At 35.1% G+C, this 25,805-nt stretch overlaps 1 protein-coding gene across 1 annotated transcript in view; it reads right to left on the bottom strand.

Annotated features, from left to right (window-relative positions):
* Window positions 1-2,918: 2,918 nt before the first annotated feature.
* The window catches only part of Tmprss15 (transmembrane serine protease 15), a 93,699-nt gene continuing 70,812 nt past the window's right edge, over window positions 2,919-25,805 (bottom strand). The window contains exons 20-26 of the mRNA XM_090333295.1: window positions 24,922-25,017; window positions 21,890-21,939; window positions 21,551-21,725; window positions 14,223-14,404; window positions 11,977-12,072; window positions 8,740-8,879; window positions 2,919-3,074 (exon numbers count right to left, since the gene is read on the bottom strand). Coding sequence (XP_090189421.1) covers window positions 2,919-3,074; window positions 8,740-8,879; window positions 11,977-12,072; window positions 14,223-14,404; window positions 21,551-21,725; window positions 21,890-21,939; window positions 24,922-25,017 — 895 coding nt within the window. The remainder of the gene's footprint in view (window positions 3,075-8,739; window positions 8,880-11,976; window positions 12,073-14,222; window positions 14,405-21,550; window positions 21,726-21,889; window positions 21,940-24,921; window positions 25,018-25,805) is intronic.

Raw genomic sequence — 25,805 nt, forward strand, 5'->3', positions numbered from 1 at the left:
TATTTTAATTGCTTTCACCTTTCATAAATTATAATGTCATTAATGTAATGTAAATCATATTGAAATTTACAGTGTACAGAAGTATTTTACCTTTGCATAAGTGTTTGATAAAAATGGACTCTTCTAATATTTATTTTTATGGCATTTCATTTTCAATACATGCTGTTTTGATTAAAGAAATATAATCACTACTGTCAATTGAATTCATACACACACAGATATATGACCATAGGAAACTTTATTTCCTTTTCTACAAATGGTTTGATTTCTTTCACTTTTTCTGTTGTTGGTAGGACAACTGTTTAGGAAATTTCTTCAGAAATAAGAAGTTATTTCGTTTACTGTGGTATAAATCTCCTGAAACACTTTACTTAGAGGCAAGAACTGTTTAATTTCAATTGTGCAAGACATGTGCCTTACTATAATTTTTAGTTTAAAAATCAAATCGATTTTGTAATAGAACTTTACTAGTAGCTGTAATAGTCATTCAATCAATCTTGAACAAAATGTGGCATATACAGTATAAATGATTCCGTCTTCACATGTGGCCTATATAACTAACTACAAGTTGCTCTCTGAGGGTCGTAGAGTAGTGGTGGTCCCTCCCCTCCCACACAAAGAATGATGGTTGTTTCAGATCGTCAATGGCTACAGAGACTTGGAATTTTTCCATACCTGAATTTGGTCAAGTTCTTACAGGAGGGACCAAGTGAATTGTTTCCATCAATGTGGATCTAAGCACAGCACAATTATATTTTAGGGTGAGAAAAGAAGTACATATTGCACGAATCTATGTGACTTGTATTGGAGGTCATCAATTATGGAATATTCATCGATGAGGGTTTGTTTGTAGCAGTAAACTGTGGCTCCATGCTGCCTAATCTGGATTCTTTGATGCTTAGGACTTGTACTTCGCAAGAGAGAGTTGTAACTATTTGATCTTCAAATGTTCCTGTGCTCCTTTTAACCAAATAAAGAGTTCTTGTTTCTGAAGAAGGGTTCCTGGTGCTAATTCTCTTATGTAAACAACACGTAGATAGGCTGCATTATGAAATGGTGAGCTTGACCTTGTGGTGATGGATTGAACAAGGCAATTTAATCTCTTCTCTCTCAATTCTCAGTGACGCACAAAACACTTTCATTAAGGCAATTAACTCAAATGGGTTGTCAAAACTAAGAGGCAAAAGAGACATTAGTGGACGTTAGAGCTGAAGACTCAGCAACTGGGCAGTGATAGTATAATCTTAACTATGTTTTAGAAGCATGCCTCCTTTTTTCCATGACTGCTCAACTTTCTGGAGAAGAGACCAGCTGCTGGCTATGCCTTCTGTCCCACTAACTTTCGCCACGCACAGCTTTTGTCACGCATTTCTTCTTTTAGTCAGGGTTTAGTGGAAGGAAGATTAACTTGTTTATTCTGTCTGTGCCACCCAGAACTCTGACAGCTGCGAGACTGAAGCAGCCAATGGATGGTGGAAGGTCTTTTATTTATTTATTTATTTATTTATTTATTTATTTATTTATTTATGTGTTTATTTATTTATTTTTACACAGATCTGAAGAGCTAGTAGTAATGATGAAATCCTAAGTGATGAATGATGGAAAATTAAATTGCTCTGTTAGAGGATGGTTGTGATGGTACCCTGTATATGGTCCATCTGCTGGTTTTCAATTTCAGGACAAAGTTTTAATCTGAAGTGAAGAGATGAGATGTGGGTCAGTCTAGAGATATTAAACACAAACACCATGCCTCCTGCTCTAGACTATTGCTGGGATAAGGTGATTAGAAAAGGGACCTCAAGAGTTACATTCCTCAGTTTTAGACTTCCATCTTCATATACCTTCTTGACATGAGGATTTCCCCTTCTCTGACCATTTCCAATGGGAATCTTTTCACTCCAAAACACAAACTTTTAACTAACCCTTGCTCTTGAACTTTTAGAATACTGCCACATGTATGATTGGCCTCCTTTCTTCCATAGGCAAATGCATACTGGTTGTCTCTTCTTTCAACGCCAGTAAACTTCACACATCTGCCATTTAGCTCCCGTGTGTGTGTATGTGTGTGTGTGTGTGTGTGTGTGTGTGTATGCATTATATTTAGTATATATGGGGTTTTGTTTCCTCAAGTGAATCAATAGATACTGTGTCACAAGCAGAATTGAAGTTGGCCATTACTCTGGAAATAATCCAAGAGATTAAAGGAGTGAAGCAAATTCATTTATTACACATTTTTGGGCTCCAATGGATAATCCAGCTGTGCCCAAATAAGTATTTCACATTTTAGAAATACTTAGTATAGCATACAAGAGAGCCAGAATAAACATGCTTAAGTTATTGCTTATTTTATTAAAGAGGAATCAACAGTGCTTACAATGGTCCCTGCTATGTTTATGAGCAATGAAAATATTAAGCTTTTTGTTTACATTGAAATGGCAATGTATTTTGATACAAAGTTGAGAAAATAATTTAAATTTGTACAATAAAAAGCTAAACTGAATCCACACAACTAATAGCACTTTATTTCAGATGATGATATACTTTAAGTGAAAGTGAATTCCATAATTTGTCTACTTTTATTCTATATTTTTAAAATATGATATATTTCTTAAACCAATATCTCTTTAAACAACATAAAAAGGTTTAAAAAAGAGTAATGATTTCCAACAAAAGAAACAATGATATCTGTAAAAGACAGTTCAGAATGAAATAAAAAAATAAAGGTATTTTAAATTGCAGAGGTCAACTTTATTCTTTGATTTTATCTCCCTACATCTTCTATCCCAGAATTTCAGTGATTTAGGTACTTTTAGGTTTTTGATACTTTATATCCCAGAAGCCCTCAGTTTCCACAGGTCCGATGCTCCTTAGAGTGAAATAGGGAAATGTGTTCAACCTTCACATTTGTTAGGAAGTGCTTAATGTAGGAAACTTCGAATCCATTCGGTGAACCTTGGAACACGGACATAGACTCCTGGGCGATGAGGCACGGCACACTGATACCCAAATGATGTCACACCAACAAGAACCCAGCTGTTGTCATCTTGGCACATTAAAGGTCCTCCTGAGTCTCCCTAAGAGTCAATAAAGAAGAAAGCTGTGGGTGACTGGTCAAGTATATGTAGGATGGTTCTGAGTTAACTGAACAAAGTTTAAATAAAGATATGCACATCATATATATATGTGCATATATAAGTATGTGTATATTCTCACCATTATCCTATATCTCATAAATAGGACATGGAAAAAACAATGACAGACACAATGAATAATTTTTCTCACATTTTTGAATCCGATGGTCTTACCTTCATGAAAGTATTTGGGTAATAAGCAGTTCTCTCAAGCATAAAATGAAACATGTCAAAATGAATCTATAAGATAAGCGTGCTGTTAAAGAAGATATGCTGGAGGTATTACAAAGAAAAGGAAAATTATCTACTTGATAGCTTTATAGAAAATAAAGAAGTTGTAGATGTGGTGGATTTTAATACTTGTGGGTAGCACTGGATTTCTGGCAGCAGTCAGATTTGAAAACCTTAACATTTCAATGAAAGTAAGCAAATATTTAGCATGTTATCTAATGGTAAGACTATGTATTCTAAGATTTCATCTGATAGAGAAAAGATTTTAGTTAGCACAGATACTAATGATAGCTTATCATAGTAGAGTTAGCTTGTATTTGCACATAGTGATAACATAAATAAGATTATGTAAAGAGTGTTATTATTTAATCATGTAAAATTGGCAAATATTTTTTCATATTAATCATGCAATACTTTTTATAATTATTTGAGTTGTTGAATTTGACCTTGTGTCACCTTGTACCTGCTAAGCAACACTGTATCACTTGGGCCAAGGTGCCAAACTTTTAGCTATTTTTCAGTAGACTCATTCTTTTGTCCAGACCTAACCTTACACCACTAGTGGGCTATGTGTATCGCCTTAGTAGCTGGAAATATAACTGCAGATCACTATACCCGGCTTATTTGTTGAGTTCGGATCTCTAATATTTTTTCCTCTGCTAAATATGATGTATGATCACCAGCACCTTTTCTCTGCCTCCTGAGTAGGCAATATATATTTTTCATGTATTATAAAATAATATATACTGTGTTTAGAATCACTAGTGTAAGAAAATATTTCGACTTCAGCTTAATGTTAGGGAATATCCTGACAGACATTTTGCTTAATTCTTTATCATCTCTCAGTCATATTTTTAAAGGAGAAAAATGTGGCTTATCAGAGGACAATTTTTTCCTCTGAAGTATAGAGGAACATAAATTTCATTGGCCGCTGCAGCCTACCTATATTCCAGAGGCAAAAATGAGCACAAGCTGTTTAAAGGGAGGGATTATGACTTATATTTTTGTATCCTAACTCTCTAGTAGTCTACACCCAGGTGTTTACATTTATGGAACTGTATATATACATATATACATATATGTCTCCAAATACATTATATATGACTTAGAAATTAAAAGTAAACTTTAAAGGCTTTGATAATTTTAAGAGATTCACTAGGCTCTTGCCTTAAAAGCTAATTTACTTTAACAGAATAGATAAAATATTGATTATATTGATCCAAACATTTTTATTATATGTACAAGGATTTTAAATTACTGAGTACATATTGGAACAATTGTAGTCACTCAAGAAACATAAGCAAAGCTTATTGCTTCTCTGCTGGGAGAACTAACTCTTTCTTCCTCATCAGTTCTTATATTTCATCACTAGATTCCATTTAAGTAAGTAATCATCTTGATTTACTTTCAAAACAGGAATGAATGCCCACACATAAAACATCAACAAAACTATATGTTCCATTCGGGTGTTACGTTGATAAAGAAATAGAAATGTAAAGGCTTGGGAGGATTGTCCTCTGTGTGTCACAGTCTCCTGAATGGCAAAATAAAGTACAAATCCCTAGGTTCCAACTTCATAGAGTTGATGACTTAGCAGACATGAGATAGGTCCTGAAATCTGTATTTCCAACAAATTCTCAAGTGATGTTAATCCATCTACTAGACTGGAGCTCATGCTTTGAAAGTCATGAATAAAGAACCAACTTTGAATCATTAAAAGAATAGCCACCAGCTGGGCGCCATTACTCACGCCTATAATCCTAGCTATTCAGGAGGATGAGATCGGAGGATCAAGGTTCAAAGCCAGCCTAGGCACAAAAGGACCTGAGACTCATATCTCCAAATTTAACCTATAGAAAACGGGAAGGTAAGGGTGGTAGCCTTGAGTTGAAGAGCTCAGGGACAAAGTCCAGGCTGAGTTCAAGCCCCATGACTTACAAAATAAATAAATAAATGAATATATAAATAAAATAAAAGAATAGCCACGAGTCAGTCTTATAAAGAGAAGACATTTACACAACTGTCTCAACACTGGAAACCTATGGTAAGGCAGCTGGCATTTAATTATTTAGTTATGAAGACCCAGCAGGGAAAATATTGATGCTGAAGTTGACCAGGTCCAAAAAAGAAATGTACTCATTATCTGACTTATGAAATGATAAGCCGTCTGAAAAAAACATAATAATAAAAATAAAATTATATTTTAAAGTAATACCTCACTGGGTACTGGTGGCTCAAACCTGTAATCTCAAGAGACTGAGATTTGGGGATCATGGTTCAAAGCCATTCCAGGCAGGAATGCCTGTGAGATTCTTATCTGCAATTAACTGTAAGAAAACTGGAAATGGAGCTGTGGCTCACAATGGTAGACTGAGGGACATCCTGAAGTCATGGCTGTTAAAAAAATAAAAATAATATAATGGCAACAATGCCTCTAATAGTAATATAAAGCCTCTAAGTACACATTCAAGAAGTACATTGATAAAACAGCTTCACAGCTTTAACTAATGCCTTCTCGTGTAATTGTTTACACAATTGTTTAAATCTGTTGTAATTAAATCAGTTACTCTTTCTTGAACCAACAATCATGTGACAATATAGAGTATTTCTTAATTATAATATATTCTCTTACACAGCATATTTTGTAGTATATGATATTTTTACTAGTGAATAACCTGTTTAGGTTCTATGGAAAGATGAGACTACTGAGATTTCAGAGATGTGGAATGAGTTCTTGGCTGAATGTAACAATCAATGACATTAGCCATCCTATTTTGTGCTTAGTGTGTGAGGTAACTGCCACATAATCCTCATTAATGATAATGATAATTGTATAGCTGATTTCCTTCCTGGGCATTAATCCTATAAAATTTCAGAAATGGCAGTATATCCACCTTTAGAATACTTTTAGTTTTAGGGGCCGGGAGTTTGGCCTAGTGGTTAAAGTGCTTGCCAAGCATGCATGAAGACCCGGGTTCGATTCCTCGGTACCACATACATAGAAAAAAGCCAGAAGTGGTGCTGAGGCTCAAGTGGTAGAGCTCTAGCCTTGAGAAAGTCCAAGGACAGTGCTCAGGCCATGAGCTCAAGCCCAAGACTGGCAAAAAAAAAAAAGAATACTTTTAGTTTTAAAAGAGAGCAAAAAAATCTGGAGGTAAATTCTAAACAAGTATAAACTTATTTGATTTGTCTTGAATTTGCCTATTTTCATTAAAGCTGAAAAAAAGTAATCTGAAAGTTTAACAAAACTTAACATATTGAGTTAATTAAAGGCACATACACAGATTTATTTGCAGAAATACTTGCTGTGATGTCTTCAGCTATATATGTGCATATATTTCAATATATCTCTCTATAGTTCAATGTATATATGAAACAAGTTGTTTCTCTTAAACAATGAAATCATTTTCTCAAGATATAAATTTTTCCCATGTATAAATTATTTTATCTGTAATGCTTGTAAGTTTAATCTAATGCAGGGCATGTTGGTGCATTCATATTTCATTAATTTTCAAACACAGAAGGCATGACAGTAAATAAATTTACTAATCTCATGACATAAAACTGAAGGGCATTTACTTGTTGCTTTCCATGTGCTATACCATTTATGTCTCTCTATAAATTCAAAGTTACTTGTCCAAACTCAGTTATTACCACCAAAAGACTTATTCTTCTCAGGAGAGGCAAGAAACTGGCTTGACAGGAATATAAATTATCAGTATATCAGTATATCTGACCACTCATGTCTACAGCAAGAATAGTTATATGAAATCAGTCTAGAAAGGTAACCATTAGCCAATGGGCAATGTGAGAATAAGAGTAAATCATTCACAGGATCATGGACAGAACTAGGGTGTCATCATGTTAAGCAAAATAAACCAGACAGAAAAACAAATATCACATGCTCTCTCTCCTAGGTGAAATTCAGTCCTTAAAAAAGTCTCAATACAGAATCCAGACTACTTAATGACTACTCGATGATTCATACGGATCAATTGCAGTTCAAAACTTAGAGAAGTTGTATTTATTGAGAAAATGTATCTTTCATGGAGCTCACACTTAGCTCCGTTATTTCTCGGAGGTAAGATGCTATTTTGGGAGGCCAGTATACAGCTAAGATTTTTAATGGATGATCATCCTTGCCAATGGTTATTGGCAATTCAAATGTGGTGCAATGTTGGCTTTCCTATTGTAGTCATCCCACTTCATCATATCTCTAAAATAAAATTTAAAAATGATAAGAATATTCCCATATAGGAATTTTATAGTTCTCAGAGTTATACTAGGTTATTTTCCCTTGCTCATTAAAAAATGGCTGTCCTTAAGCTATTCATATTTTTCTTTTCCTAGAAATTATTTCGTTATTTGACATGTGGATTATACTCTAAACTCAGGATTGATAATTTGGGGGCCTGCAAATCAAATTAGCCCTCAGGCTTGTTTGATTTGTTTTACATTGATACAGAGACTAAAATAATTAGAAATTTTCAACCAAGGAAATGACAGTATAGTTCAAAGTGGTAGAACACAGACCCTGAGCACAAAGGCTCAGAGACAATGCCCCTCAGCTCAAGCCCCAGGACCAGCACAAAGACAAAAACAACCATAATTAAGGAAAAAGACCAGAGAAATTTGAAAACAAATTCTCTCAGCTAAGTTACATATTCAATCTCAAATCAGATCCATCACTCTTCATTTTATCTTACTATCCCATGCAGTCGTATATCATATCTCATCTTAAAACATCATTATCCTGTTTCTTAATTGTAAAACTTAGGTTTTTTTGACAAAAATAACAGCTTTGTTTATGACAAGATGTAGAGGCATTCACAAAATACCAAGGGAAAAAATTTCTGGTTAATTTTCTAAATCTCAGAGCCTTCTCTTTATACCAGGAAAGAACGCCCTCTTCCAAACAATCTTTTCATTTAGTCTCTCTCATCATTAAAGCTATTTGCTATCCAAGAAATTTGTCTCCCTTGGACCTTGTAAAACTTAGTTTTGTCCACTGAAGAGAACTATGAAAATAAATCTTTTTTATATAAAAGAAGAATTTAGCCAAGCACAGTGGCTCACGCGTGTAATTCTAGCAACTGAGGAGGATGAGATCTGAGGATCTATGTTCAAAGCCAGCCCAGACACTAAAAGTCTCTTATCACCAATTAATCACCAGAAAACCAGAAGTGGCTCTGTGGCTTAAGGGGTAGGGCAGTAGCCTTGAGCTGAAGAGCTCAGAGACAACACCCAGGCCCAGAGTTCAAACCCCATGACCCACAAAATAAAAAGAATTGGACTTCAGGGATGATTTTATTACTTGTGAAATATTTAAATTGAGATGGTCTCTGAAAATGCAAGGTAACAAGTTTTACATATTCACCTGACAAGAGTCTATTCCTCCTTCCTCATAGCCTGCGCATATCATATTTTCCGTAATGTTATATTCCGGCATCTGCTGCTGGCATTTCTCATTTGATAGAAGAGGGATATTAGCTTCTTGCAATATGTCTGCAGTTGGACCTGATCAAATGGATGAAGCAGTCAGTGAGATGTGATCAGTGTGCTCTATTGAATGGAACACTATCAGTCTTATTTATTCCAACATTTTCCTTTCATGATTGAGCCATTGTATGGATAGAAAAATGGAACTAACTACCAACCTTGCATTCTCGTATAAATAAAACCCATCTGCAGATTTCACTCAATGCAGAGCAGTCATGCATTCCCCCCCCCCCCCCCCAACGGCTGGTCAGAATGGCCCATGGAACTAGGGTAGTCTTTAGGTATTTTCAATGGTTGTGAACAGTTACAGTACTGCTCTGGGAAATAAAGCCCACCTAAACAATTAGTTTCATTCACACAAATGAGCCCTGACTCAGAAATCCAAAAGTGCTTTCATTTGGCACCTGAAGAAGCCCAGCCTCCTCCTCTCCCTCCTTTTCTTCCTCTGGTGTAAAGTCATTCAGCTTCTTTGTGGTGCTATGTGAGTAAGCAGGTGTAGACTACATGGAGAGCAAGCTCCATGAACTGTGCTCTGGTCCGGGGATAATCAGTGTGCCATTCACATGCAGGTGAAGAGGAAAGAAGCCTTTTATGATCACAGTGTAGTTATACTCTCTTTTTCAAGTGACTTGTCTACTGAAGTATGAATATGTTTATGAAACCATTAATCCCAAGAGGGATATTAAATAAGCAGGTGCCAGGAGCACGGGATACATAAAAGATAAGTACTTTCTAATATCAGCTTATTCGCTGGCTTCCTGGGGAGAAGCAGAAAGGTGAGGAGAATTTAGTGACTTTGTCATCCTGTGTCACAGAAATGTTCAAGACCATGTTTTTAATCTAATGTGCCGCTGATATACTAAAAATAATTAAGGAATTTTCCTGCATTTCTTAGCTAAATAGTCAGAACAATATTCACCCAGAATGCAAAACAGAGTCTATGAAATTACGTATAAAGCAAAGTTCATAAAGTTTATTAAAATTATAATTATCCAAGAATTATAATGTAGCCAATGATGTCTAAATCAATTTGATCTCAGATATAACATTTGTTTCTGGCTCCATTCCTCTATTGGAGACATTCTTAAGTCAATTAAACATATTTCTGACTAACAATAAGTGAATGTGTGCTAAGTTTACTCAGCTCAGTTTTGCCCCCTCTATGGAACAGAGTCTCAAATTTCATTAGTGCATAATTTGCTTTTGAAGAGTCTGTATTGTGCCCATAAAATGTCCTTTAGTTTGAAGCCTGGAAGAAAATATACCTACTTAGAAGTCATTTTTTACTCTTTAGATTTCTAATTTAATAAACCATGACGTTTCTAATGGAGGAAATACAAGAATATACAGTGTTTGGCTTCAATGTATTTTAGGGAGAACTGACATGAAAATATTTTGAGCAATATAATGTAATTTCTGAGCACAATCTTTGTTAGGATCATCGGGCAAGCATCTGACTCAGAACTTCCTGCTTTTCTCTTATGAAATTAGGGTTTCTCACTATTTCTTTTTTTCATAGAGCCCACGTTTTCAGACTTTTAAGCACAATGGCTATCATTGGTTTTGGAGATAGGGGGATTTGTGTCATGCTACAGTAGCTTTCCTTTTTACTTGGTATTTTTCTAGATGGACTCCTCCTGTTAGCAATTGTTAAGATGCTTATTGTTAGCCAGTGAGCATCATGATTTTATTTAAAGTCCACAACATACTGGAATATATTAAAATTCATTAAATAAAGCCATGAATAGCTATATATTTTTGGGAAACCATGTCACCATGTCATCTTTTGATGCATTGTATAATGTTAAATGGAGAAAGCTTGTAAAATAATTTTGTATTTTTTTAATGTAATGCCCATAGGTAACCTACTGGGCATTAATACACATCAGAGTTTCTTGTTTTGATCGATTTATAGCACAGAACCTATTGATGGAACTTCCTACACTTGTAACTTTCTCTTGTCTGTAGGAATCACCGTAATTTTGCAGTATTTATGAGTTCAACTTCTCCAGAGTCCACAATGTAAGTAGGATCATGTTTTCTGTTTTTTAATTTTTCTGTGCCTGATACCTGATACATTACCCTTAAGAAGAGTAACAATTCCATAGAAGCTACACAGATTTCTGTAACAAATCATCTAATTTTATGAAGTCCTAACATACTCACTCTGATAAAACTTCAGCTCTCCTTTTGGAGCAATTTATGCAGATAAGATGATGAAAAGCATTTCATTTTTACCTGTGTAATTCACTTTCAATTCATGACGCATCATGTCAACCATGTTTTCTCAAAACACAAAATGGGAGGGTGTTCTTAATTGAATAGTGATTCATTGTAAAGATAAATCACAATTTTCTTATCTATTCATCATTGATTGACACTCAACTTCGTTTCTATTTCCTTACTCTTATGACTAGTGCTGCAATGAACATAAGAACTCAGGTGTCTCTTGGACATATGGATTCCATTTCCTTTGGACATAGAACTCATAGTGAAATAGCTAGCTTGTATGGTATGTCTGTTTCTAATTTATTTGGGGCTATATTCCACCTACTGTGGAGGATAAGGCATACTACCTTATAATGGGTATATTAATTTACATCCTAACCAAAAATATGCAAATATTTTCTTTTTCCTTCCAGCTGAAGAGCTCAGGGACAACACCAAGGCCCAGGGGTAAGGTGGTAGCCTTGAGCTGAAGAGCTCAGGGACAGCATCCAGGCTGAAGTCAAGTTTCATGACTCCCTCTCCCCCAACTGTAGAAAATGTACTTTATAAAGTTAATGGACTTATAAAATTAGTTTTGATTTAGATTCATTTCAATAGATACATCTTTTCTATTTATCAGAATGCTTGTACGTAACTAAAATCAAATATAAAAAGTTTTGGAGGTTCTAGTGTTCTTTTCAAGGATTATAGTTTTATAATATTGTCTATATAATCTAGAAATATTTATAACATAAAATATTAATCTAAGCCAGGTAAAGTTTTAGGAGATATGGAAAAATGGTTAGAGCATAAAAGCTGTTAACAGTGTTAAAAACATTCCTAGGCCATACAATTTCATATGTCCCACCAGCATGTATTTTCCCTTCTTTCAAATCTGATAATTTACCTTCATATGCAACTGTTCCCCAGCCAGCAATAGAACAATTTCTTTCTGGAAGAAAAACTTGATTTTCTTCTGGTAAACAAATAGGTTGTATATAATCTGAAAAACAAGTAAGACGAATGAACAAAAACAATTACATACACATATGCAGTTTTCTTTTGACCAGTCCTGGGCTTGAGCTCAGGGCCTGAGCATTGTCCTTGGACTTTCTCAAGGCTAGAGCTCTACCACTTGAGCCTCAGAACCACTTCTGGCTTTTTTTCCTATGTATGTGGTACCAAGGAATCAAAAACCCAGGTCTTTGTGCAGTCTAGGCAAACACTCTACACTAGGCCAAACTCCTGGCCCCATATATACATTTTTAACACACTTTGAGCCATTAACTTCAATATTTAATCTACAAAGCCTGAACTTTGGTTTCATCCTTATGAAAATACCGTTTAGGTATGAAGAAATAAAGGAATTTTAGAGTAGCCTTTCTTTGACACCATTTTGCTGCCGCTGATGTCCTTTATTCATCTCATACATCTATACATCTTGTCCTCTAATTGCCCTTTTGTGATGTAAAGTATCTTGGTGAAGAGTAAATCACTTGTATAGACTTCTAAATCTGCATACTCAATTAGAAGTAGAGTCAGTGCTGTGAACTTTTGGTTAGGCCTTCTTCGATATTAATATAATTTGGGCATTGTTAAAATTTGTCTCCAATTAATTCGACATTAAAAAAGGTATCTTGCAGGTTTTGTAAAGTGGCTCTGAAACTGCTCACTGACGTCTAAGGCCCTGTATATCAATTTGTAAGTGGCTTGGAGTACTGGGAGTAAGCTCCCAGTATCCTAAAGCCTAGAGAAGACACAAAAATCAGTATACAGTGTTTATCCTCAAAGACTAGGCTTATCCTATTAAGCAGAGAAATAATCTGCTTTGACAAGCTCTGCAATACATGTACACAGCAGCTTCAGGCAAGCACAAAGATGGCAGCACTCTCTTGATACTGGGCTTGTAAAACATTTCAGAATAAGGGCTAGAATTGAGTAGAACCTCTCAGGACAAAGTTCACTTTTTCAAGTGAATTCCTACATGTTTTCCAAGACTATTCTGGTTGTATTATAAGCTCTCCCAGAAGATTCTTTATCTATAATACTTTATATTTATACTCTTAGTTGACACCTTACCATGTCCTTCTGGTTACACAGAGTTATCTTTCTATTGTATAAAATTTGGAGAGGACATGTGTAATATCATCACATTTTTCTTTGGGCTAAAAGGGAGAGCTGTAAGCATATTAGTCTTTTTTAATTTAAGTTTTTATTGTCGGGGTAATGTATAGAGGGGTTACAGTTAGATTTGCCAGATAGTAGGTGCATTACTTCTCACTCATTGATAACCCTTTTTATGTTTTTGTCCCCATTTCCTCCCCTTACTTCTTCCAATCATCTTGTTTCCCCCTTCCCTTATCTATTTCAAATAAACAAATATACGTATATATACGATATACCAGGTAACAAAGTCAGATACAGTAACAATATGAGGTTAACCAAAGGGCAACAAAAGAGAAGAGAAATAACATAGTACATTAAGAACTAGCTAGGTTTTGTGCTATTGTAATCCTCTGCCAGGGGAGTCCTAGGTGTGAACTAATTATTACAAATGAGAGAAACCATTGAACCTATGCTCCTTTGGGTCTGGTTTACTTCACTTAATATAATTTTTTTCCAAGTTTTTCCATTTCCTTACAAATGGGGCAATGTTATTCTTTTTGATGGTATCATAGAATTCCATTTTGTATAAATACCACATCTTGATTCAGTCATCTCTCGAGGGCATCTGGGTTGGTTACATATCTTTGATATGGTAGATAGTGGATTTAGTATGTCCTTGTTTCTGGACATTTGGGTAAATGCCAAGGAGAGAAATTACTGAGTCATAGAGGAGCTTAGTCTTTTGAGGAATCGCCATACTGCATTCCATAGTGGTTGAATGAGTTTACACCCCCAGCAACAGGGTAGTAGCTATCTCTCCTGGCTAAGAATATTATTCTACAAGTCCTTTTCAAATATCTGGATTTAAATACTTCCGTGAATAGAATTTAAATGTTCTCTATACATCAATTCCAGATGAGTTACAAAGAGTTCTGTTACAGATCATACAATCTATTGAATTACTAATTTACTCATAGTGATAATACTTCAACTCTTCTTTTGGAGTAATTTATGCAGATAAGATAATGAAAATCATTTCATTTTTACCTGTGTAATTCACTTTAAATTCAAGATGCAACATGGCAATGTCATTGTTCTTTGTCCGTTTATTGTAATGAGGGTTTATGACAATTTGATCTATCAACCGGGTTACTATATGAGGAGAAGAAAGATTTGATTTCATATGCAGACCTAGGAATGCTGTCCACTTTGATGGATCTACATTTCTCCTGAAGATGGTAAATAAGGATTAGGAATTCTGTAGTCAAAACAGCTAGTTATCTGATCATTTCTTATATAAAAATTTAAAATTATGCTTGCCCATTCTATCATATTCTTATAATTCTACAAAGAATTATTCAAAAGCATTCATTATTCTTAACTTACAATAAAATTGGACAAACTGATAGAATTCCAAGTGTTTTAGCACACATTTTCATTGTATAATGTTCAAATCATGGTAAATGTACTTATCTCCTTGATTTATTATATTTTGAGGCAAGATATTCAGATTTTTTGAAATGTACAGGATATTACTTGTTATCTATAGTTACCCAGCTCTGCATTTAAACCTCAAATTTACTTCTCTTGCTCTACCCACTGGCTACCTATCTCACGTGGCTCCTGATCCCTCCACCTAGTTTTTACTCTGGTAATCAATCATTGTTCTACCCAGGACTTTGAGATCAGCTTTTCTGGATTAACATATGAACAAAATTTTATATTTCCCATCATATTATAAAAAAGCCTTAATCTTTCTCTAACATATCTATTAACTCCTCTCTCTTCTCTCTCTCTCCCTCCCCCTTCTCTCTCTCTTTCTCTCTGTCTCTGTCTTTCTGTCTCTGTCTCTGTCTCTCTCTGTCTCTCTCTCTCTTTCTCTCTCTTTCTTTCTCCAATCCTTGGGCTTGAATTCAGGGCCTAGGCACTGTCCTTGGACACTCAAGGCTAGCACTCTGTCACTTGAGCCAGAGCACCACTTCTGATTGTTATAAGCTCTCCCATAATTCTTTATCTTTATACTCTTCTCTCAGTTGACAACTTACCATGTGTTTGTGGTATAAAGCAATCCAACCCATAGCTTTGTGCATGCTAGGCAAGCACTCTACCACTAGGCCATACTCCTGGTTCCCAAGTCATCCATCTCTTGATCTCCAATTTTACTATGTGATTCTCTACTCTAGTGTTCTCCCAGAATTACCTAGAACAATTACAAATAGCACAGATATCTGCTTTCTCCCTTTCTACAGTTGGTTTAACATCTCTGGACTGGAACATCAGATGATTTAAAAAAATATCTTTTTTAATAAGACACTACATTTATAGTAATACATAATATAGTTTTCAAATCTCTATATTTGATTGCTAGATATTGATAGTCAGGAACTAAGCCTGACTTCCAAGCCTTCACTTGGGCCAAATCTGGGGTCCATCCAATTTTGGGCAGGGTTCTGTGGGAGAAAGTAAGAACTGAGTGAAAAGACAGAAAGGATGGGTAGGATCCTAGAGGTGGAGGGTTCTTTCATAATTCTAGACAGGGTTCCCTGGGAGGAACTGAGAACTGAAAAGAGGGAATAAGGAAGTGGAAGAAAGAAAAGAGCACCATGACAACTCTGCTCCAAGAGGTTGCTGGCAGCTCCAGAGATGTGCTGGATGCTATGTGGGAGTATGTTATTGTATGAGACCTGTTTGTTTCTTGAGATGCCTTCTTGCTTTCCCAGTTCTGGGACAGAGAATTCAGTATTTCAGTGCACACTTGGCACAATGATAACTGCAGATAACTTGATTACAAGCTGCCTGGTACTCCACATCCACCTGGGCCTTCCTTGAATAAAGGAAAAGCTCTCCCTTGTTGTCCTATTTCAGCCAGAAAACCAGAAGTGACACTGTGGCTCCACATGGTAGAGTGTTTTTCTTGAGCTGAAGAGCTCAGGAACAGTGCCCAGGCCCAGGGTTCAAGCCCTCATCAACACCCACACTACCACAAACAAAAAAGGTATACCTGAAGGCATTGTTTTTCCTGTTCCTTAGCATTAGGTAATTGGTAAAAGGAAGATTTTCCTGTGTCTAATAACCTCATTATTATTATGGCTATTAAATAATATCATTTCTGGATGGAAATGAAGTTTAGGAATTCAGTTTTTTCCCCAGTGGCTCACAATTCTGATAAATATTGGATATGTTTGTGATCTGCACACATGTCCACTCTGAAAAGATGCAGGAATAATGAGGCAGTACAACAGTAGGATGAACATGGAGCATACATTGGTGAAAATTCACAAACATAGAAATATGTGAGCAAAATAGTAGGAGAGAAATGTGAACTGTGCATGTGGAAGTGAGTTTTCTAACTCTGTACTACTACTTAAGCTGATGTTGAAGCAATAACATAAAGAGATGTTATTTTCCAAGCAGCACCATAACAATTTTTAAAAATTATACAGTGTGTCAAATTAACCTGATAAATCATATTTAATTAGGCTAGTAGCTTAAAGCATGTGTTCTTAATCTTCACGGTTCATAATTTGTGTATTGTATTCTACTTAATATTTGAACATAATGTGGGGCACTGGTGATTTCTTAACTCTGTGCTACCTGTAGGCCCTCCCATGGTAGTAATTATAATTATTAACTATCAGATGAAATATAGTACCTACAAATTAGTTAGGAATTTGGGAGCTTATCTAGTCTTTTTTTTATTGTAATTAGTAAAAGGGTTACATGATATTTGCCAGATAGAAGGTGCATTAATTCACATATGCTTATCTATTCTTTTTTTGAGTTGTCTTAATTCAACAATCATTTAAATCAAGCCAAATAAATCACTCATCCCCATCTGAACTATATGATAGATTTTGAAGAAAAATAGGTATAAAGCCACTTTAGCAGAATTTTTTTACTTATTTTTATGTGCTATGTTATACAATATATATGTTATACAGAGATATAGGCATTCTCTTAATTTCAAACAATCCATATAAAGACCTTATATCCCTTGAATAAATATTGGCTAATATTACTGAGATAAAATTTTTATTTACAGGGGCCTGGAGTTTGGCCTACTGGTATGAGTGTTGAGTAGCATACATGAAGACCCGAATTCCATTCCTCGGTACCATATACATAGAAAAATTCCAAAGTGGTGCTGTGGCTCAAGTGGTAGAGCTCTAGTCTTGAGAAAGTCCAAGGGCAGTGCTCAGACCCAGTACTGGCAAAAAAGTATTTACATAAATAATTTCTGTGCAGATAATACAAATATATATCAATGTGATACATGAATTATATAATTATAAATAAAATGAAGTGCAAAGTAAGAAATACATGAGGTAGTAATTTTAAGATTAGTTTTCTGTAAATACCAAGCAAATTATGAATTTAATGTTGAATTAAAATACGTGTGTTTTGAAATCATGTAAATACATATTATTTATCTTTCTTCAAAGGAAGGTATCAAGTCAAATTAAGATGGTTGAGTTTTTGTTTTTTGTTAGCTTGTTTGTTCCTTGGTTGGTCGTAGGGCTTAAACTCTGGGCCTGGGTGCGATCCCTGAGCTCTTGCAGCTCATAGATATCACTCTACTGCTTGAAACACAGCACCACTTTTGCTTTTCTAGTGGTTAATTGGAGGTTAGGAGTCTCACAGACTTTTTGTGCCAAGGCTAGATTTGAACCACGATTCACAGATCTCAGCCTCTCAAGTAGCTAGGATTACAGGCGTGAGCCATTGGTGCTTGGCATAGGTATACAATTTTTGATGAAGAAAAGAAACTCCATAAATTTAGAACATATTGTCTGAAAGAATATACTTTCTTGTAAAGAAAGAAGCCCGAGGGGGCAATGTGCATGGGAAAATGTGGGCATACATGAGTAAGTATACTGTATAGCCTGGTGATAAATATGGCAGATATAGAATATATTTTGGTAGAAAAAGGGGACTTGAATTTTGCTACATTCTACTGGTATCTGCCCTGTAGAAGCATGGATCTTAATGTGAAGAGAAAGAGAAAGAGGCTGTGAGACAGCAGATAAGAGGAAAAAGTCAAGATGACTCTTGAAGTAAAACCACTCAACTACCATCTTTCAATTTCGGCAGTAGAGCCAATAACATATACTATAGAAAAGATAGTCTCTTCAACACATGGTACAAAGTCACCCCTTGGCTCTCCTGTCTGTACTCATTTCATGCTTCATTTTTTTTGCTGGAATCTTTCCCCCAAATTCTTATTTGAAATTTTTTTCTGTCTTAATCTGTCATACAAAAATGATCAAGAAAAGGATTCTGTTAGTCTGGACAGTTTTCTAATTCTGAAGACTTCCTAATGTTTAGCATAGGTTCAACACTTAGCAAATATCATTTGAATGAATATCTAAAAAGCAGGAAGCAATCCATGTCTAGGAATGACTGAGGACCGCTTATGGCCATTGCATACTGCTATGGTGCTGTATGGTAAGTCACACTAGCACATGTTGTTATGCAAAGTCAAATAAGAGGGTTCAGCAATGTGACTGAGGATGATCACGTCACTCTTGAAGAAGTGATACCTCGGAGTTCTGATACTGAAACTTCTAGTAGACTGATTATTCTGTCTGCTTTTCATAAAAGTGTGATGAAAAATAGTGCCACTAGAATGTGTCAAGGAACTGGACCAAGGAAGACATACAGAATACATATGAATGTATTGGAAGGGACAGAAACAAGGTTTCAAATTGATTAAAAACCTACCAGAAAGAAATAAATGATAAAGGTATCTCATGGGTCAAACCCAGGGGCCCATGCACACTAGCTAAGGGCTACCACTGAGCTGTATCCTCAGCTGCTCATCTTTTTGATCTGAAAAATGTACTGTAATCCCAGAATGCTATTACAGTATTACTGTAAGTAGGAGATAATCTTCATTATCCTAATACCTTAAAACGATAAGACTAGGTCAATAACAAATGGAGAAATGATAGTGCACTCAGGATGTTTATACTTTAGAATACCTGTAAATAATAAGCAAATTACCTTCAAATGTGTGAGGCATTCAGATGAAGCCCAGATTTTCAACTTTTTAGTGTGGTAGAAGTTATGTACAACTATTTTATAATCAGTGTCAAACTACTTAAAACATTATTTTCCAGAGTTTTATTAGATTCATCAGCTTATTTCAGTACTAGGCTATAAATGTAAGTGTGAATTTCTTACTGTATCTCAGATATGCTACATATAAAGTTATATATTTCAGCATTCTACTGTTCTTACCAGTTTTATATCAGTGGTGGTGTATCAATGCAAAAAGTTCAGAAATTAATCTGCTATTTATTGAACAACAGTTGAAGTTTTTCTCCTGCTCTCCTGAATAGGAATAGGAATAATATTTCATTTCACGTTTATATCATTCATAATATTCATTCATCTTAATTTGTTTGGATAATTATCCTATAGGGTATATCAAGGTCCCTCTGCAGACCAAGAGATATAAACGCATACTAAATTGCCTAGTCTGTAATCACAAGCGAACTCAGCCACATTTATGGAATCAAAAATCGTGCCTTTCTGTTCAACATTACTATTGTACTTGAAGTCATAGGAAAGTGCCTGTATTTTTCTAAGTGCATTTAAGATTTTAAAGGGGACAATTTGAGGAGAGAACATCAAAGAGTTTACCAGTTTACTAATTTTGAGATCATCTAATTTACTAATAACTACCTATGTGCAATAGAAAAGACTAACTCTATAGCTAGAAATATCTCTTACTTATATCACAGAAGTGATATGATGTTACCCATCTCTGACTTGTACATTTACTGCAAGAGACTGTAATACCTGATCTATAGCACTGAATACATACTCTCAGAGAATGTTATCATGGAATGAAACCTTGCATAGCTCCATCGATCTGTGTGTTGACCAACATGAGATCTGGCCATGGATGCTGTCTTTCTAGATTCCTCCACTTTAGTTTTAGGCTTTATTCTCATTCTGTTCTCTTAGGTGTTTAGGTGTAAATTCAGTTCTTCAGTGTTCATTCTCCCTTGTCTTTCCTTATTATCACTAAAATGTAGACAATTGTGTGGATCTGACAATTACTAGTCTTTATGTGTACAGTCACTTTCATTGTCTATGTTAGTTGGAAGGGTTCACCTCTTTTACTTGGTTAGTTACAGCTGTTTCTGCAGTGTCTGAGCACACGCAGGTCTTTAGAGACAGGCTTCTGGCTTTATGCTCAGATGTGTAACTCTACTGCACCAGCAAGTCTCTAGGGTGTTACTTACTAAGTGAGAGGCAGAAAAAAAGTCCTCCTACTACTGAGGAAGTTTCTATTTCTTGAAATGACTTAGAAATATTCAAGTATTCTTATGTCATATGAAAAGAGAGACATCATATTTCTGAGTCTAGGACAATTTATTTCTCCATTTACTATGTTCTTCTTCATTTTCCTTGTTCCTTCCTCTAGCATTAGGTGAGATCTGGCTGCTCTTAAAATGGAGAAATAAGACCTAGAATTCTGCTTGCATTTGGCTCTATTTTGTTATGAAATCATTAGTTTCATATGGTCACTAGTTCTACATTTTAATTTTATTGACTAGGTCTAACCTGAGTTGTAGTTAAGTATTTTGATTCACAAAAAAAGCACTTAAGCTTCAAGAATGCATAAAATTGCTGGTGTGGGGGCTTCCTGTGTATGCTTTTTGGTATTGAAAAACTTGTCAACAATAAGCATTAGCCTAATTAGGTGGTAACAAGCATAACTTGCATGATAAATATTAAATCTGTGGTCTTGAAAATGTCCTGAAATTTCTGCAATTGGGGAGGCTGATGTAGGAAGATTGTGAGTGCCAAGCCAGCCTGAGCTACATAGAAAGTCTTAGGGCAAGTGGGCTAATGCAATTAGATCATTTCTCAAAAAAAAAAAAAAAACCAAAACAACACAAATATTTACTTTGTTGGTAAAATTTTCAAATGTTGTATGGATAGAAGACTTGGTATCTGTGATACTTGATATATACTAGATCTATGTCACAAATGAAGATGATTTTTTTTTTTGCCAGTCCTGGGGCCCGGTGACTGTCCTTGAGCTTTCTCAATGCTAGCACTTGAGCCACAGCACCACTTGAGGCTTTTTTTTCTGTATATGTAGTGTCAAGAAATCAAACCCAGGGCTTCATGCAATGCTAAGCTAGCACTCTACTACTCAGCCACACTCCTGGCCAGAAGAAGAATTTTTGGTGGAATTATTTTTTATCTGTGATTTTAAGGAAAACTTATTGAAATGCTATCATGTCAAATGCAGAATTATTTTCCTCATCAGGTGTGTGAGGCTGAGAAATATGAGAAGCATAGCAGTGTCTTGGATGGTGATTTTGACTGAGAAAAGACTCATAATCCGCACTCACCCATACACGCAGTGTGCAGCAGACACCAGCCATTCTCTGCTTATGAGAGTTGCTCCACACAACAGCTGACCTCTGTAATATAGACCAACGAGCCAGGGCCAGGTCCCTGCTTCCACATCGTTTCCGCCAACAACTTTTGGGCTGACTTTTGGAGCCACCAGTTTTTTACCACATGCTATTCATAGAATTGAAGAAAGAATATCTGTTTTACTTGGAGGGTGAGGCTTTGGATCATGAGAATTGAATGATGATAAAAATAAAGTTCAGGTGACAAAAATCTCTATATAGAATGTCCAATTGAAATCTTAAAGAGAAGGTGATCAAAAAAGGTTTACTTACGTTTATGGTTACATTGCAACTGAATCAAAGAATCTTGAAAGCACTGTTGACTGTAAGAGAAGAACAATTACATTTCTAAATTTGTACACTTGATATTTAATGCGTGTAGTGCAGGTTATCTTACTTTTCTTCAATGTACTTTAATGGTATATATCAAAACATCTAATTCATGTATGACAATACATGAAATATAAACAAGCTAAAGTACACAGAAGAAAATGCCATACTTTAATAACAAGTAGCAATGAGTTTTACATCCTTACTACCATTTACTTCTCCTATAGTTTAGGATAAGCTCCTCAGTATCCTTGAAACTCAATTTCCTAATCCACAAAATAGACATAATCATATATCATACATCAGAGTAAAACTAGTATTTACATTGCAATGATTCTAGTGCCTTACACATAATTAATATGCGGTCAGTGATAGATATTTTGCTATATTTGCTATTTTGTTTGAGCTAACATTGCATTTCCTCATTCTGTGATCTGGTAGGTCCTGCTTGATGGAAACCAGGTTCTAAGATTTCTAGCTGATGCCTGAAAGTCACATACCATATAATATCCTTCATTAATGCCATTTTTGCCAGTCCTGGGTCTTGAACTCAGTGCCTGGGCACTGTCCTTGATCTTTCTCAAGGCTAGCACTCTACCGCTTGAGCCACAGCACCAGTTCTGGCTTTTCTGTGAATGTGGTTCCAAGGAATGGAACCCAGGGATTCCTGCATGCTAGGCCAGCACTCTGCTACTAGGCTACACTTCAGGCCCTGATGCCATTTTTTTTGTTGTAATGAAATATCTATTGCACATTGTTTCCATATTATTTTTTTGGGTCAAGGACAATGCCAAGTTAAAAAAAAATCTATGTTTTTCTTCTTTACAATTTTATGCATAGAAAACTTCATCATGAGTGTCGATCATAGATCTTAGCATCTAACTATATGACCATTTTTTTCTTTGTCCATTGTGATTTTTCTTGCTTTTCACATTTAGGAAGTACTACATAACTACCACTGTGTTTCGGTGGACATATGATTTATTACGTGAAATAAGATATGGTAACAATCATTGAAATGTTGTAGTCAATGCTACCAAATGAGAGATTAAGAGATAATGCACTCAGTGGGTCATAAAGGAACAACTCACTCCTGGAAGGGAAAAAAGTGGGTTCTGAGTCTCTGTTCAGACTGGGACCTAATTTAGGAGTTATAAATTGCCTTTTCTGGAATTTCCATTGAGAACTTTTAGACTGGGTTTGACTGTGGTTATCTGAAACAGTGGAAAGTGAAATGGGAAAAGAAAATATACCATCCAGAATATGCCTTGCTATTCCCACTAGCAAAATATTCTCTGAGGAACACTAGGAGTGAGACTGTGTTTCATTTTGAGAATGATGAATAAGTCACAAATCCTGCTTTCAATGGAAGCAGACATGAACCTAGCTATCATTAAATAAATAACTGAAGGACTCAGTATTTATTAAAAATGAGAATAGCATTTCTTTCAAAACTATCAATTCTATTTTGAACAAAATTTTTTTCATAATGTGTTATACAATGTAACCACTAGAGATCAGTGTAACATAAGAAATTCGAATACTTGGTCACATCTTTTCCTAATGCAGCTATAACATCTCAAACATATTAGACTTCAGTGATTTATACCTATATATGTACTAACATTTCATTTTCTCATGTTGTTTAGGAACTTTAACGAGAAAAGTAAGAGAAAAAAGAACAAAACATTATCCTAGCCTCAATTAAAAATGATTCATTGCTTCTGGGACATGAATGACAAAATATTTGAAATTACATGCATCTATTTTGTCTAGATGCTTTAGAATACAGAATGATTTTTAATATACATATTAAAACATGCATTCATATTTTATTGTCCACAAATATACATATAAAAATGGACATAGATAAATATGTCATTATGTGTCCATGGTGGCCCATAGGATTCTAAATTACTTCAGTTATTCATTCGTATTCCTAGTTTACTTTCAAGTTTCATAGAGACTTTGCATTTGGAGTTCTTTAATGAAAATATATATACAAAATGGTTCATCTTTTAAGATACTTTTTAACATTCTCTGAAGGAAAAATAGTATGTTGCCTACTTTCTAGGAAGACCAAGCAGTAAATCTTATTTCACCAAGTGTAAAATTACTGTACTTATAATGGATTCTGTAGTTAAAGGTTACCCCCAGTACAGAAGAATGGTGACACCATGATTTTGTGTCTTTTTCTTGGCCCAATAGAGTAAAAAAGTACAATATAAATGGATGGATTACTGTGGCATTTAGTCTTATTGGAAAATTCATATGTCTTTATTTATTTGCTTTATAGAATTACTAGTAAAAGTGAACTACCACTTTTAAAAGGGATCATTTTAGAGCAGAGAAATAGAATGTTTTGGGTAGAATTAGATTTTGGTTTTAAATATTTGCATAAAAGTCTTGAGAATTTGTACAAATTATTGATCAAACTCAGGTTTTCCTTTCCTCAAATTTGTGATGAAGCAGTATTATTTAAATCATAGAACTTTCCATAGAATATTATAAGTATTTGAGGTCAGACTGATGATCTCTGGTGCTGGCAAGTGGAGAATTTAGTCTTTTAAATGCCTCAAAATAGTATAAAAAATGGGAATTGTGAGTCATTGTATTTTAATAGCTAAAAGATGTGTATTTACTGACATCCTCTTCCTTTACTTATTTTTATTGAAACCAACAGAGCAAGGATATTTTCTAAAGAACCAGTTTTAACAGAAAATAGAATCTAAAAATTATCTCTGCAGTAACTATAATAGTGACATCAGTGTAAGTCAGTCTTGTTTTTTTTTTTTGAGCTGTATGGAGTAATTTAATTGAACTTCCACTGAATTCAATTGAATAGTTTTAGATTTTTATTTTGCTTCTGTAATTCTTATTTTTATAGTTCATATAGGTCTATAAAATATGACCAGGTGAAAATCTTCACAGTCTATATATTCTCACCTAAGTGAAGAACAGATTTAATGACTCACCTGGGTGTTAGTATTAAGCTGCTGTTAGGTGCTTTGTTTAAGTTTACAAATGGCCCACTTCTTGTAGAGAATATAGGCATTGATGAGTTTCCACTCCTGCAGGAGGTGAGGAAGATATATAAGTAAAATAATATATACAGTTAAAAACACACAAGATACATTGTTTCAATTTTGTCAGGCTGTGGACACAGAAATTATGAAATTCCATGTACACAGATGAACATTTTAGCATCAATTTTTAAATATTTTGCCACCTACAAGACAATGTAAATTATATTATTTTATAAATATATATCATTATGTATTTAAAGATTTTGAGCTATGATAAAATCACTTAGCATTTATCACTTATCATTCTATGATGTTCTGTAGTTTTGAATAGTATAATAAGTACCTTTTTTTTTTTTTGCCAGTCCTGAGGCATGAACTCAGGGCCTGGGCATTGTCACTGAGCACTTTTGCTCAGGGCTAGTGCTTTTCCACTTGAGCCGCAGCACCACATCCAGCATTTTCTGTGTATGTGGCACCGAAGAATAAAATCCCAGCCTTTGTCCACACTTGGTAAGTATTCTATCACGAGGCAACATTCCCAGCCCCAATGGGTAAAATCATTGAGTAGATTTATCTTTCAAAAAAATATATGTCCCAGGCTGGGAGTTTGGCCAACTGGTAAGAGTGCTTGGTAGTATACACAAAGCCTGGGTTTGATTCCTTGGTACCATATACACAGAAAAAACTGGAAGTGCTGCTGTGGCTCAATTGGTAAAGCAGTATTAGCCTTGAGATAGCCCAAAGACAGTGGCCAGGCCCTGAGTTCAAGCTCCAGGACTGGCAAAAAAATACATGTTCCCTACAACTATATATTTTGTGTTTATCTTTCAAAA

Source organism: Megascapheus bottae, chromosome 1 (genome assembly GCF_031878675.1).
Source record: "Megascapheus bottae isolate mThoBot1 chromosome 1, mThoBot2.hap1, whole genome shotgun sequence".
Taxonomy (NCBI): domain Eukaryota; kingdom Metazoa; phylum Chordata; class Mammalia; order Rodentia; family Geomyidae; genus Megascapheus; species Megascapheus bottae.